Source organism: Salminus brasiliensis, chromosome 8 (assembly GCF_030463535.1).
Source record: "Salminus brasiliensis chromosome 8, fSalBra1.hap2, whole genome shotgun sequence".
NCBI classification, from domain to species: domain Eukaryota; kingdom Metazoa; phylum Chordata; class Actinopteri; order Characiformes; family Bryconidae; genus Salminus; species Salminus brasiliensis.
This window is the reverse complement of record NC_132885.1, coordinates 13,599,659-13,612,735: the sequence shown is the minus strand read 5'-3', so window position 1 is coordinate 13,612,735 and position 13,077 is coordinate 13,599,659. Positions and strand designations below refer to the sequence as shown.

At 42.5% G+C, this 13,077-nt stretch overlaps 1 protein-coding gene across 2 annotated transcripts in view; it reads right to left on the bottom strand.

Moving 5' to 3' along the window:
* kiaa2012 (KIAA2012 ortholog) overlaps positions 1-13,077 on the bottom strand; it is a 36,897-nt gene that overhangs the window by 2,064 nt on the left and 21,756 nt on the right. For both annotated transcript variants that reach the window (XM_072685689.1, XM_072685690.1), the window contains 10 exons: positions 8,505-8,572; positions 8,059-8,142; positions 7,897-7,963; positions 6,922-7,120; positions 5,264-5,477; positions 5,011-5,164; positions 3,356-4,026; positions 2,137-2,342; positions 1,866-2,038; positions 422-641 (listed from right to left, as the gene is read on the bottom strand). In XM_072685689.1, coding sequence (XP_072541790.1) covers positions 422-641; positions 1,866-2,038; positions 2,137-2,342; positions 3,356-4,026; positions 5,011-5,164; positions 5,264-5,477; positions 6,922-7,120; positions 7,897-7,963; positions 8,059-8,142; positions 8,505-8,572 — 2,056 coding nt within the window. The remainder of the gene's footprint in view (positions 1-421; positions 642-1,865; positions 2,039-2,136; positions 2,343-3,355; positions 4,027-5,010; positions 5,165-5,263; positions 5,478-6,921; positions 7,121-7,896; positions 7,964-8,058; positions 8,143-8,504; positions 8,573-13,077) is intronic.

Here is a 13,077-nt window from a genome sequence, read left to right as displayed (position 1 = left end):
TGCAGTAATAAATTTCAAGAAACTTAAAAATGTATTTAAATTAAATTAATAATTGAACATTTAATGATACTATAAATAGCTTAGAATAACTTACTAAATAACATGAATATTGTTTACCTGCATGATGAATGACACTGAAAAATGTTTGGCCATGGTTTGCATCAGTGAGAACTGCAGATTTCCTTTTATTTAGTTCTATTGAAATGATATGCTGCACTCAAACATGGCATTAAATTCAGTGAAGTGTTTTCTTATCAGTGACACTAAATCTAGCATTGTGTGACTCAACTGATGAAATCTAAATCTTCTCTTCTCCTCAGGTGCAGAACAGTCACTGGCCTGACTGCTCTCATCGCAGTGCTTTAAAATTCCGTTACAGAAGAGAGTTGAGGTAGAAACTGAAGTGGAAATGTAAAACTACCTGGCAAACAGTTCAGCCAGCAGTCTGGCCTCCTCCTCAGCCTGCTGTGCAGCTTCCTCCTCTGCTCTCCTCCTCTCCTCTGCAGCCTTCTTCTTTTCCTCCTCTTCCTCCCTCTGCCTGCGTAAGTACTCTGTCCTCTCACTCTCTTCCATCTCCTGCAGTCTGATCCTCTCCAACTCCCTCCGAGCCTCCTCCTCCTGCTGCTGGCGCTTTAACTCGGCTCCATTCAGCAGGGGAACAAGAACGGGCCTTTATTATTTATTAGGTTAAGAATCTCAAGTCTCAGTATCATACATCTTACCAGCACATGTTCTTAAATGCGTCTCATGGGGGCAATATTACAGGTCCAGTGAGGTTCTTCACACTCACACATCTCTTATTACAAACATCTTAACCACCAGAGGTCACTGTCACCAATGTGCTAAGCATTAGAAGCTTGTTTCTCAGACTAAATTACAATGCTGACAGTATTTCACCATCACAAATCCTATCTAGCATACAGACACTATATGTCCAGATGTTTGTGGACACACCTTCTGAAGAATACATTCGTTTACATTGCACCCATTGCTAACAAAGATGTGCAAATGCACACACGCACAGGTTGTCTAGTCCCTGTAGAGAAGTACTGCCAATAGAATAGGACTTTCTGGAGCAGATTAACATGAACCTATTGGCACCATGCCTAAGGGCAGGCATAAGCTACAGAGGGGTAAATAAATAAAAATAGTGAATGTCTACACCGTGTACCAGTTATCTTAATCTAAATCTGTGTTTTTGCAGCATATCCCTAAACCTTTCTTATATTTCTCTCAACACGCTCTTAAATATGTTGAGTTTGGCTTGTATTTTGGATTTGATATTGAATTCTAGATTAAACTCAGGACTGGGACTACACGGCATTCTGAATGGAGATTTTCCACTAAAAGGACATATATAGATCTGTCCAGGAAACTATGTCCAAAGATATCTGTGCACTTATTCTAAATATTGAATTTAGGTAGTGTATATTAATTATCACTGATAAAGGTTTCAGTTATGGTAACTGCCAGGTAAACATGGCATGGGGCACTCTGGAGCTCCTGCCTACAACATCAAGGACTAGAGAAGGGTATAAAGCTCCCAGTGTCGAGTTGTGGAGCTGTGGAATTGGGTTCTCTGGAGTGATGGAGACCACTAGGGTGAGTTGAAGTAATGTTTGTAATCCAGAACTAAGCAAGAAAGAACTTTTGGTTCCATAAAGAACAATTATGTTAATGAGATCCGTGAGTGTGAACCTGTTGAATGTTTAAAGAAGCTCTAATTTCAATGTAAATGTTCTTTACCAACTTAAAGGGTTGAAATTCCTATGGCATAACTCAAAGAATCCTTTGTAGCACCTTTATTTTAAGTGTACAGAAGGTATTCTCTAGCTTCAGTGTCCAGTTTACAGACAGCTGTCTACCTGCTCTTCGGTTGTCCTCTTCCTGCCTCTCTCTCTGAAGGCGCTCCAGAAGCCTCCTCTTTTCCTCCTGCCTCCTCCTCTCTCGTGCCATTTCAGCACGCTCCCTTTTCTGACGCTCCATCTCTCTGTCCTCCTGCATCCGCCTATCTTCTTCTTCTCTGAGCTTTTTCAACCTGTAAAATATACCAATAAAAAGAAAGCCTTGAGGTGTTGCTCCACACTTTGGCTGGGTGTTTCTGAAGGTAACCCTTTAGCGTGGGCCTTAGTGTACCTGGTCTGCTCTGCTCTCTGCCTCTGGTCCTCCTCCAGCTCCAGCCTCATTCTCTCCTCTCTCTCCTCCCGCTCCTCCTGCCTCTTCCGCTCATCTTCTTTCTCCTTCCTCTTCCTCTCCACCTCTAACCGGCGGCGTTCAGCCTTCTCAGCCAGCGCTGCAGCCTTGCTCTCCCTCAGGATTGCAGCTTCTTCTGCACTTTTGGCCTGAGGAGTTTGTAGTTTTCATATTCATAATTGATTCATCATAACTGAATCATTACAGAAGTAGGTGTCCTGTTCCCCAAAATCTTCCTTAGTTTTGCACTGGAGCCATATGTCTTATTTAGCTTAATGGTTATAAAAGCATAAAAATGACAAATAATGTGTTTATGGGGTATTTTCAGTTGTTTTTAAGGTGTATAGTACGTATGTGACCTTGGCCAGGGCTGAAAATGCTCACTGACGCTCTACAACTTTGTCCCTGACTTGTTTGGGGCTCTCCTTGGTCTTCATGGTGTTGTTTGGTTAGTGGTGCCTCTTGATTAATGGTGTTGCAGCCTCTGGGGCCTTTTAAAAAAGATGTGTGTATACTGGCAGATCATGTGACACTATGATGGCACACAGGTGGACTTTATTTCACTAAGCATGTGACTTCTCAAGATAATTGGTTGCACCAGAACTTTTTAGAGGGGCTTCATAGCAAAAGAGCTGAATACATATGCACATGCAAATATTTTTATTTATGTTTTATATACTTATATTTTTCTCATTTCACTTCACCAACTTAGACTATTTTGTGTAGATTCATCACATACAATTTGGATTTTAAAAAATAGGTAAAAAGCCAAGGATGGGTGGATATTGTGCAAGGCACTGTACCAAACCCAATATGCAGCTATATCAAGGAAATTCAGGTAGGTATTCTAAGGCCCTCTGTAATTATAAAAAGTACATTTGTCCATTTTGTATAGTAAACAGTATATCATGCAGTGCCAATAACTATGAAAGCAAGTCTATTTGAGATTACTTGAGAATGTAGTGGTTTGAGGCAACATGATTTTCACAAGGTGTAACACAATGATAACAGGTCAGCTAAACAAGCATCTGATGATAACTGTGCTAAGGGGTCCTTTACTAGACTCTCAAAGAATCACCAGTTTCTTAGAGAGGTGCACTACTTGTATTTGGAGCACTACAGTATGTCACAAAGCCTGATGCATGAAAAAAAAAAAACTTACTTGTACACTTGACTCTGACTTTGCAGGGTTTGATGGAGTGTGGTGTGTTGGGACTGTAGAGTGGCAGGGCATCTGAGCAAGAGAAAGTGGGGCTGGACTACAGGCTTCAGTGTCTGCTGCTTTTCTGGTTCTCCGAGATCTCTCTCTGTCTGTGTGTACTGCAGTAGAGCTGTGTGTTCTGGAGGACACACCAGCAGGGCTGTGTGTTCTGGTGGAGGCCGCAGCAGAGCTGTGTGTTCTGGTGGAGGCCGCAGCAGAGCTGTGTGTTCTGGTGGAGGCCGCAGCAGAGCTGTGTGTTCTGGTGGAGGCCGCAGCAGGGCTGTGTGTTCTGGTGGAGGCCGCAGCAGGGCTGTGCGTTCTGGCGGAGGCCGCAGCAGAGCTGTGCGTTCTGGCGGAGGCCGCAGCAGGGCTGTGCGTTCTGGCAGAGACAGCAGCAGAGCTTTGAGTTCTGACGGAGACAGCAGAGCTGTGTGTCCTGGGGGAACATGCATCTGTACAATCCTCTTTGTACACTGAGGCCTGATCAATGTCCAGACTGTGTTTATGAGCAATGCAGCAGTGGTCATGCTCAGCTTGGTGTTCTGGCTTGCTCTCCTCTGTGTTAGAGGCTGTTCTCTCAGGTCTCTCTGGTTTATTTCCTTCCTTTTCAGCCTGTGACTGTCTTGGTTTACCTAAGGCCAAATGGACACAAGTCTCACACATCTTATTTGTGGAATTCAAATTAGCATATCTTTTATGTCATTTTCAGCAAATGATTTTATTGGCTACAACACATTGTGTGATGTGTAGAGAAAATTCTGAGCCCTCAGCAAGTGAGCAGTCAGCTCTTGAAGATGGCGTGTTGAAAGCAGGAAACATGGGCAAGCCTAAGAATCTGAGCCACTCTCACATGGGTCTAATGTGGTGGCTAGACGACTGGGTCAGAACATTCTTCAAAAGATCAGGAAGGTCCTGTGGGGTCAGATCTTGGTGTCTTGGTGCCAGATACTACAGGATGCCTTCAGAGGTCCTGTGGAATTCATGGCCTGAATTGTCAGATCTGTTGTGGCGGCACAAGGGGGACCTACACAATATTAGGTACTAATATTGGCTGATCGGAGTTGCAACTTTTATATTGTAGATGTACTGTGTATTGTACTTTTATTAGTATCTTCCCTGTCACCCCTTATATCTCCATTTTTCACCTTTTGACATAATTAACATTGTGTCAGTATCATGATGAAGGGACCAATAGAAATGCTCTAAAGTGACTTAAGTAGTTTTTTTTTCTCGTGTGATATCAACAATATTCAACAATATTCAACAATCAATCAACAAAAATAAGTGATAGAGGTAACCTAAAATGGAAATTATGAACTGATATTCCACATTTTCCTTATACATATCTGCCAATGACACAAGCATTTATAAAATGTAGAATTTGAGACTGGCCTGGATTTGCCTGGATTATTATTTTTATCATTATCATTACAGTGACATGTAAGTTTATCTATTCACTGTTGTCATATTGTCTAGTCATATAACTGCCAATACTGATATGATTTTGATATCATACTTCCTAAGAATTTTATGCTGACACCTGCACCAAGAGAAATCCCCTTTACATTTTGTCAAATATTGGACAATAAAAAGGAAAAATGAGTAGCAAGACTTACCAACAACAAATGCTGCTTGACCTTTAGTCTTCTTTTTCACCTTTTTCACATTGTTTTGTGGCTTTGTGGACTCTCTCGGTTGACTCATGGGCTCCTTTGGTTGATTTGCAAGCTCCTTTGGTTTCTCAGTCACTGCTGTTGTTTTCTTTTTCTTCTGCAGAGACACAGAACATCAAGAAGAGACAGGAAAACAGGCACAGACAGTGAGAAAGGATGAATCACCATGGGTACGATAATCTGCATTATAACTCACTAGTGTTGGCCCAAGAGTTGGGTCTGCAGCGTAAACGGTGTCTTCTGACTCCATGTCTGTATTTGTTTGTCCAGTCTTCCTCTGTATATGCTTATTCTCTATTTTCCCTCTGACCTGCTGATCAACCTCTCCCTTCTTCTTTACTTTCCTTATTTGGGTGCTTTCTGCATCATCTCCTCCACCTGCTTCCCTGGACTGGGCCTTACTGTCAAAACTAAGAAGAAAAGGCTATAAAACACTTGGTTGGAGTCACATGGAGGAAGGTTCAATGGGCCGTCATGGCTGAAATACTGCACAGTGAGACAGAGGGAGGGAGGCAGTGAGAGAGATTTAGTGATAAAGCGCTGTGATGGAAAGAGAAGCTCTAATCTCACCGCTTTCTCACAGCTCACGGTAGGGGTGGGGTGGGGGGTGGGGGTGCTGAGCAGGTCCGCAGCCGAAACCCGAGACGCAATCAAAGAGTAATGGAGAGTGAGGCGGATGCAGAGGCGAGACGGGCGAGAGAGGAATGCAAACAGTAATTAGACGGTATATTAATGAGCCCAAAACCCTGCAGAGTCAGGTCGTTTGACCTGAGCCTGACCTCTGACCTTGTGCTGGGACTTAGTGTGTGTGTGTGTGTGTACTCAAAACACAGTCACAGAACAGGCATGGGGGAAGTGTTATGTGTTATTTGATATGGTATGAAGTAGAAAGTTACAGAGAAACAAGTGTGACAAAATGCGTGAGAGAGAGAGTGAGATGCTGGCCCACTTTGGGAAAGTATTTGAGGAAGATCTGAAATCAGCAGCTCTGCTGTTGCTCCAATATTGAAAGTATTTCATCATTATGTCCAAAATATGAAGTGCTGCCAGACTGCTCTTGTAACAGAGAGACTGAGCTTTACTCAAGGTGCTGTTTATCAGGCTATATGACAACTTATATAAGCATGTCCCGGCAACCATTATAAACACTTACAAAGGTTTACTTCAGAAAGCATGAGTTGTTATACTGTTACACCTATGTCAAATGACAGATTTAGGCTAAAATGAGGTTGTTTTCACCAGGGGCATCATACTAGGGCTGTGCCCCACTAAAATCGTGCCGGTAAAAAGGTCCTAAATTATTCTGAATTGCACTACATTTCCCATAATGCCCCAGCATCTTTCCAAAAGCTTGAGCAACTAACGCTTTCGGTTGGACCCAGTTTTTCATTTTCTTGCACAGAGGAATGGACACTCGTAAATAATGACAAGAAAATCAGTCGAAACAGACAAGGTAGTGAAAGTGAATGAAGCGTGTGGACCGTCCCTCTGGAGCAATATTATAAGATTTCACACAAAGATGACTCACGAGTGGTGGCCTACCCACTTCTTTAAGGTTTGCAGAATGCACTCCGCGGCATAACGAGCCCGGAGTAGCAATGATGGAGACCCTATTCTCCCTATTACAAGTCAGCTGAGCATCCCAGTTCATTTGAAGCTATTGTTTTAATGTACAATTGCTACATAATGTTGCTGTATGTCAGTTAATGCCATGTCATTTCACCCACAGAAACAACCCCTCATACCACCAAAATATGTCACCTGACCTGGCCTATGTTCAGCCAGTACAGCAGCATACACAGTACTGGGAGATGCACTATTCAATGCTTTAAAAACAACAGCAGCTTTACTTACGTAGTATCTTTTTTCATGTTTGCCTGGGTTTTGAGCTTTGCTTTATGAAAACCTTCCTCCACAGCCGTGGGGGTGGAAAGGACTTTTTTCTGAGGTCTACTGGCAGATGTGGATTTGGGCATTGATGACCCAGGTGTGTCTCCACCCTCAGGCGGGGGACCCTGTGTCCTTCCGCTGCTCTTTATCTCAGCATTTTCCCCTGAGGACAAAACCACATATCTTTTTGTCACATGTGAGTATGGTTTAACCATCACCCATATGAACCAAAAACTCAAGGTCCCTCATAGTGTGCATAACTATGACTATATGTATAACTTATGACAATATGAAGGTTACAGTTGGTCCAAAAATGCTACATTGACTTTTATGCCAATTAAATGTAAATCTATCAATTGTATGTATGCTATAGGTTGGCTTCCCAGACAGGGATTAAAAAAAAATTCCATTCAGAATGATGTGTGGTCCAGGACTAGGCTTATTCCCTGTTTGGGAAACCAATCCTATATGTCCAAATGTTTGTAGACACCTGCCCCAACGTTTCTTCTGAAAGTAAGCATATTTATTATTACTGTCTTTAATCTTTTAGGAAGGATTTATACTAGATGTTGGAACATTACTGTGAGGGTTTGATTGTATCCAGTCACTAGAGTATGAGTGAGGTCAGGATTTGATGCTGCATGATTAGTTTTGGATTACAAACACTATTCCAACTCATCCCAAAGGTAAAGAATGGTGCTCCATCACTGCAGATAATGCAGTAAGACACTGAATTAGTGCTGTCTTGTGTGCCTGTCTGAATTAGTGAATTCAGTAGCTGCACTTCTGCATATAGTGAAGACAGTTGCTATGCTAAAGAGTTAGTGCTGGCAATGCATAATCCTATACTTGAAGATAAAATCAGCAGGAATATTTCCTATCATATTTAAGATCAGTACCTGTACACATGGGAGTACAGCTGTGTAGTCTCTTGCTTACCTTTGCTATAGGGTTGGTTTTCTATAGAGCGCTTCAGCTTTCCTGATCTTTGTTCAGGTGCACAGGCCTTTGCAGGAAAGAAAGATTAGATTGGATATGATTACATTAGGTCTGAGGTTTGAGAAAAGCCATATACAGCTGAGCTGAAGCATGAAAGCTCACCTGTACCTCTACCATTCTTTTTCCCTCAGCGTCATTACATTCAGCAGCATTCTCCACTGCTTTGGTATGTTCTGCAGTTCTGTCCTTGGAAAGCACACACACACACACACACACACACACACACACACACAGGCATACAGCGTGAAAATCATATCAGCAGTGTGAAGTCCATAAGAGCATTAACAAATTATAACCCATTGTTCTTAGTTCAGTTGGCCGGTATTTCTCCCAGCCCCTTACAGGTTCATAGATCATCAACTCTGCCTGGCAACAGTACAGTTAAGTCTGTTAAGAGGTAAATCCTCAGTGTGTTTAGAGACTATCTGTCTTTATTTCTCAGGGCTCCTCCAGACTCTGTGAAGTAATGAGACATCACCCTTTGAGCAGATGTTCTGCAGTGAAGTAGTTGGCCCTTGCAGCTGGAGTTTTTTCATTTGGACTGGTACCTCTTGGTTGAAGCTAGCTTGTTGTCTGTGACGTGGCTGAGCCTCTGGTTCACTGTCGTCCGTGTCGTCTATAAGAAAAAGAAAATGGACTTAACACATGCGGCTTGTACAGTGTGGAATGTTCCTAAGAATCGGCAGTGAAGAGATGAAGATTTAGAGAAAAGCAAGAAAACTCTTTAGGATAACTGATTGTATGCTGGTAAGTCAGACAAAGCTGTTCCACTGTGTAGCATCGCTTGCACATATCTTCAGGGGTCATAGGAAGTCACAAACCCCATTCCCAAACATCTAGACAGAGGTTTTGCCAGGTACATTTAGAGAAAAAATTTATTAGAAAAACACCTGACCAACTGCAAAGCTTTGAGGGTAGAGCTGTCATGCTTTGGGGTTGTGTTGCTGCCAGTGGCATTGGTAATATTGCATGGGGAAGAATGGATTCCAGGATTACGATGAAAAGAGGGTAGATTCTACAAAAGGATAATAATCCAAAATATTCCTAAAAAAAACTCCTACCTAAAGAGACTCACGGTCCCCTGACCTAAACATCATAGAAAATGTGTGAAAAGACCTTAAACAAGCTGTGCATGCAAGATGGCCCAATACTCAGCTCTAGAGGCTCATTCTTCAAGGAAGAGTGGGAAGAGTCCTAAATTCAGGAATTGAAAAAAGTGTTTTTTGTCAGAAATCCAATTTCATGTAAGCTGGAAATCATCTCTCTGCTCTTTTGCTCCTCGAGTTACTTAAACAGAAGGACATTTCTTCCATAGTAATGCAGCAATGTGTTCATGATCCAAACACAGGCCTGTTTTGTTCCTTCTAAACTGTCTCTAACGTCAAAACATAAACCTAGCTCTTCCATGACCCAAAGTGACCTCTGAGGGTCACACTTTACTGAACCCAAAACACTGCACATTCCTGCAGTACTGCTGATGGATGCCCTCTCACTCAAGTGAGCCATGTGGCTTCTGTTTGGGATAAAGGTACAACACCACATGGCCAAAAGTATAGTAAGATTTAATATGGAGTTGTTTTCCTCTTCGCTGTCGAATCAGCCTCTCTAATTTGTCAAAGCTTTACACTAGACGTTGAAACATTCAACTTGTACTCTTTCATTAGCACTTGGCATTGCAGTTTATCCAAAACGTGTTTCATAAGGTTAAGGTTGGAGCTCTGTGCAGGTCAGTCAAGGCCAGCCACACCAAAATTCACAGCCCATTTATTTATGGATTATTTTATAGGCCCTTTTTCTAATGGCATTGTGTGCTGTAGTTTTATGTTTTACCTTCAGCTTAAACTGGTGGACCAAAACCCTGAACCCTAAACAGCTCCAGACCATTATTCCTCCTTCACTAACTTTATAGTTGAAACTCATTCGTGCAGGTAGTGTTCTCTTGGTATCTTCCAAGCTCCATTATTGGTCCGTTAGACTGTCAGAAGCATTTCCACTGCTTCTGAGGCCAGTGATTTTGCTTCCAGGAGCAGTTTGGAAATCGGTAGTGAGTGTTGCAACTACAGATATAAATTTTTTTCCACTCTATGTATGTGGCGGTCCTTTTTCACGAGCTTTTTGTTCTCCCACATACATAGACACGTCCACTTCACAATAACAGCACTTACAGTTGACTGGGGCAGCTCTAGCTGGGCAGAAATTGAACAAACTCAAGTGTTGGATGTGTGGCGTCCTGTGACAGTGCTGTGTTGAAAATCACTGTGGTCTTTGGTACAACAAATTCTATTGTTTATGGAGACTGCATGCCTATATGCTTGACTTTGTGTCTGTTAGCAATAGGGGTGGATACAAAAAGCCCCAATCCACTACATTTACATTTATGGCATTTGGCAAAATCTTATCCAGAGAGAATTTCAGTTTGAATCATGCAAGGGCAGGGAACCCCAATGTGCCATGTGGAGGATAGCAGTGTTATCCAATATGCTATATCAACCCACTAATTATATTTTTGACCACATAATGTATTAGATAAGACCTATAATATCTGTTTGATAATGATGTTGGTCACTGCTAGAACACTAAGCGGTGAGAAGAGGAATGCCATCAAGAGATTAAAGAGACTGGAGCTAAAGATTAGATGATTAATACATAAATACAACAAAATTGACATCTGTGCATCTTTTAACACTGTGCACTTTTAACACTGTGCCTGGCCTATATGTCATAATCTCAAGCAGTACATCTTCGTTCCACTAGGGGGAACCCTAAGATTAGTCCTGTCCACAATATAGAAAATCATGTATATCATTAATACTACAGGACAGCAATTTTATAGCAGTGGCTTTACTGTCTTTAAGCTTTTGCCACAATACTTTACCGTTTTCATTAAATGGCTGAAGTAGTTAAGTAGAGCTGTACTGCACAGAGGTAGTAGTGGATGTACCACATAGTTCACACCAGAATCAACTGCCTTGGCCTTGCTTTTTTACGATGTTTGTTCATTCACTCACACGCACGCACGCACGCACACACACACACACACACACACACACACACATTCACACAAATGCACACACTCTTTCAAATGTTCAGATGTTTGTTTTATGTACTCTTTGCCTTGAGCCCTGAGATGCAGCGAGCATGCTCAGTGTTTGCCTATAGGATCTGCGGTATTTGCTTTACGCCTGTGGGTAGTAGATCAGACCCAGTAGAGCACAGCAGACTGCAGCCTACAGCCCTTCATACACACACACACGCATACAGGGGCCGGTTCCCCCTGCACCACCACACCAGCGAGGCAGCGTTTATTTTTCGACGAGTCTGTCTGTTTTAATGGGTTCCAGGACTGCTTTGAAGTCAGGGAGAAGGGGAAAAGGGTGTGTTAAGCAGATAGACTGAGAGAGAGAGAGAGAGAGAGAGAGGAGTGAGAGGGAGCAGTCTCTCTGACCGTTAAAGCTGTGATTTTATCTTTAATTGAGTTTCTTTAGCCACTATTCAAATAATCCTTCATTGCAATGTCCAGGGAGGTTAGATATAGTGCCGTGAGCTGTAAACTTCACTGTTCGTTTTGGGGAAAATGCATTTCTAAAGAGTGAAAATCCAGCCACATATTCATCTCTCCAGGCCCTGCTCACTACTGCACTCCCTCTGATCAAACTAAGCACACTCACCCAACCGACTAGCCACCCAATCAACCAGCCCTATTATTCATCCGCCGTGACTCAAATCCCACGTAATGGCAACAAAAATGTGCCTTTTTCTCTCATTCTCCATCCATATACTGTCTTGCTCTACTTCAACTCACTCACTCACTCTTTTTCCCTTTTCCTTCTTTCTTTAGCATCTCTCTCTCTCTCTCTCTCTCTCTCTCTCTCTCTCTCTCTCTCTCATATATTCTGTTTTTGTCTTTATCTCTTCTCTCTGTGTCTCACTTTCCTATTGCCCTTTCCCTCTCTCTCTCATTCCCCCTCCCTCTCCCTCTCTCTGAAAGCCCCTCCACCCCTGCCGGACCCCTCTCCAAGCTTCCAGGGCAAATGGAATGTAGGCCACTACATATCGCTTTAACCTGAAGTGGCACTTTTATTTCACACCTTTTCTCCCCAATCAGACTCAAGCTGATGGTACAGTGCAAATGCAAGACCCCATTACCATTCCAACTCCAGAGTGATTTAAAAGCTCAAACCTGTTGAGAACTGTATGATGGGAACAGACACTAAAAACGTTATGTCACTGAATACACAGCAGCACTCTATAGGCCTTCCTGCAGGTAGGCCTCTATTCATGGTCAAACGAATGCCTCCTGAGGGAAACATGAAGTACTATGCAAAAAAGTCTCAGGCAGTCTTGAAATAAGTTTAAAACTCAATCTCAACAACAACTACAACATTAGAATAAACACAAGTACAGTAAAAGGAAGCAGAATGTGTTGTTGGTCTGAACAATGATTAATATGTAGGTTAAAAGAGCACCGTTAGAAGGTCACAGGTTTAGTTGCTGACTTCTCTGTGAACTCTGTATGTATCTGTTCAGTTCCACCTGCAGCTCACCTCATTTTCTTTAACAAAGGGCTGATTAGATAAACTAGGGATTGGATGGTGACTGTTACACGGGGAACATTTTGCCCAGATAAATAGATAAATGGCCCAGACTTTTGCACACTGCATTTTACAGTGGCATTACACTATATGGACAAAAGTATTGGGACACATGCTCTTTCATTGTTTCTTCTGCAATCAAGGGTTTAGAAAAATTTGATTTTGGACCATTGCTGCAAGGATTTGATTAAGAAGGCATTCAGTAACGAGAGCGTTAGAGAGGTCAGAATGTTAGATGATCACCACCCCACCTCATCCCCATCACCTCAACTCCCCAACTCCTCCCAAAAGTATTGGATGGCGCACCATCATTCCAGAGAACACAGTCCCACTGCTCCACAGCTCAATGCTGGGGGGCTTTATACCCCTCTAGCCCATGCCTGGCATTAGGCATGGAGTAGGCCAGTAGGTTCATGTTTATTTGCTCCAGAGAGTCTTATTCAATTGTGTGTGCATTTGCACATCTGTGTCAGCAATGGGTGCAACCCAGAGTATCTGAATGCATTCTTTAGAAGGGGTGTCCACAAAC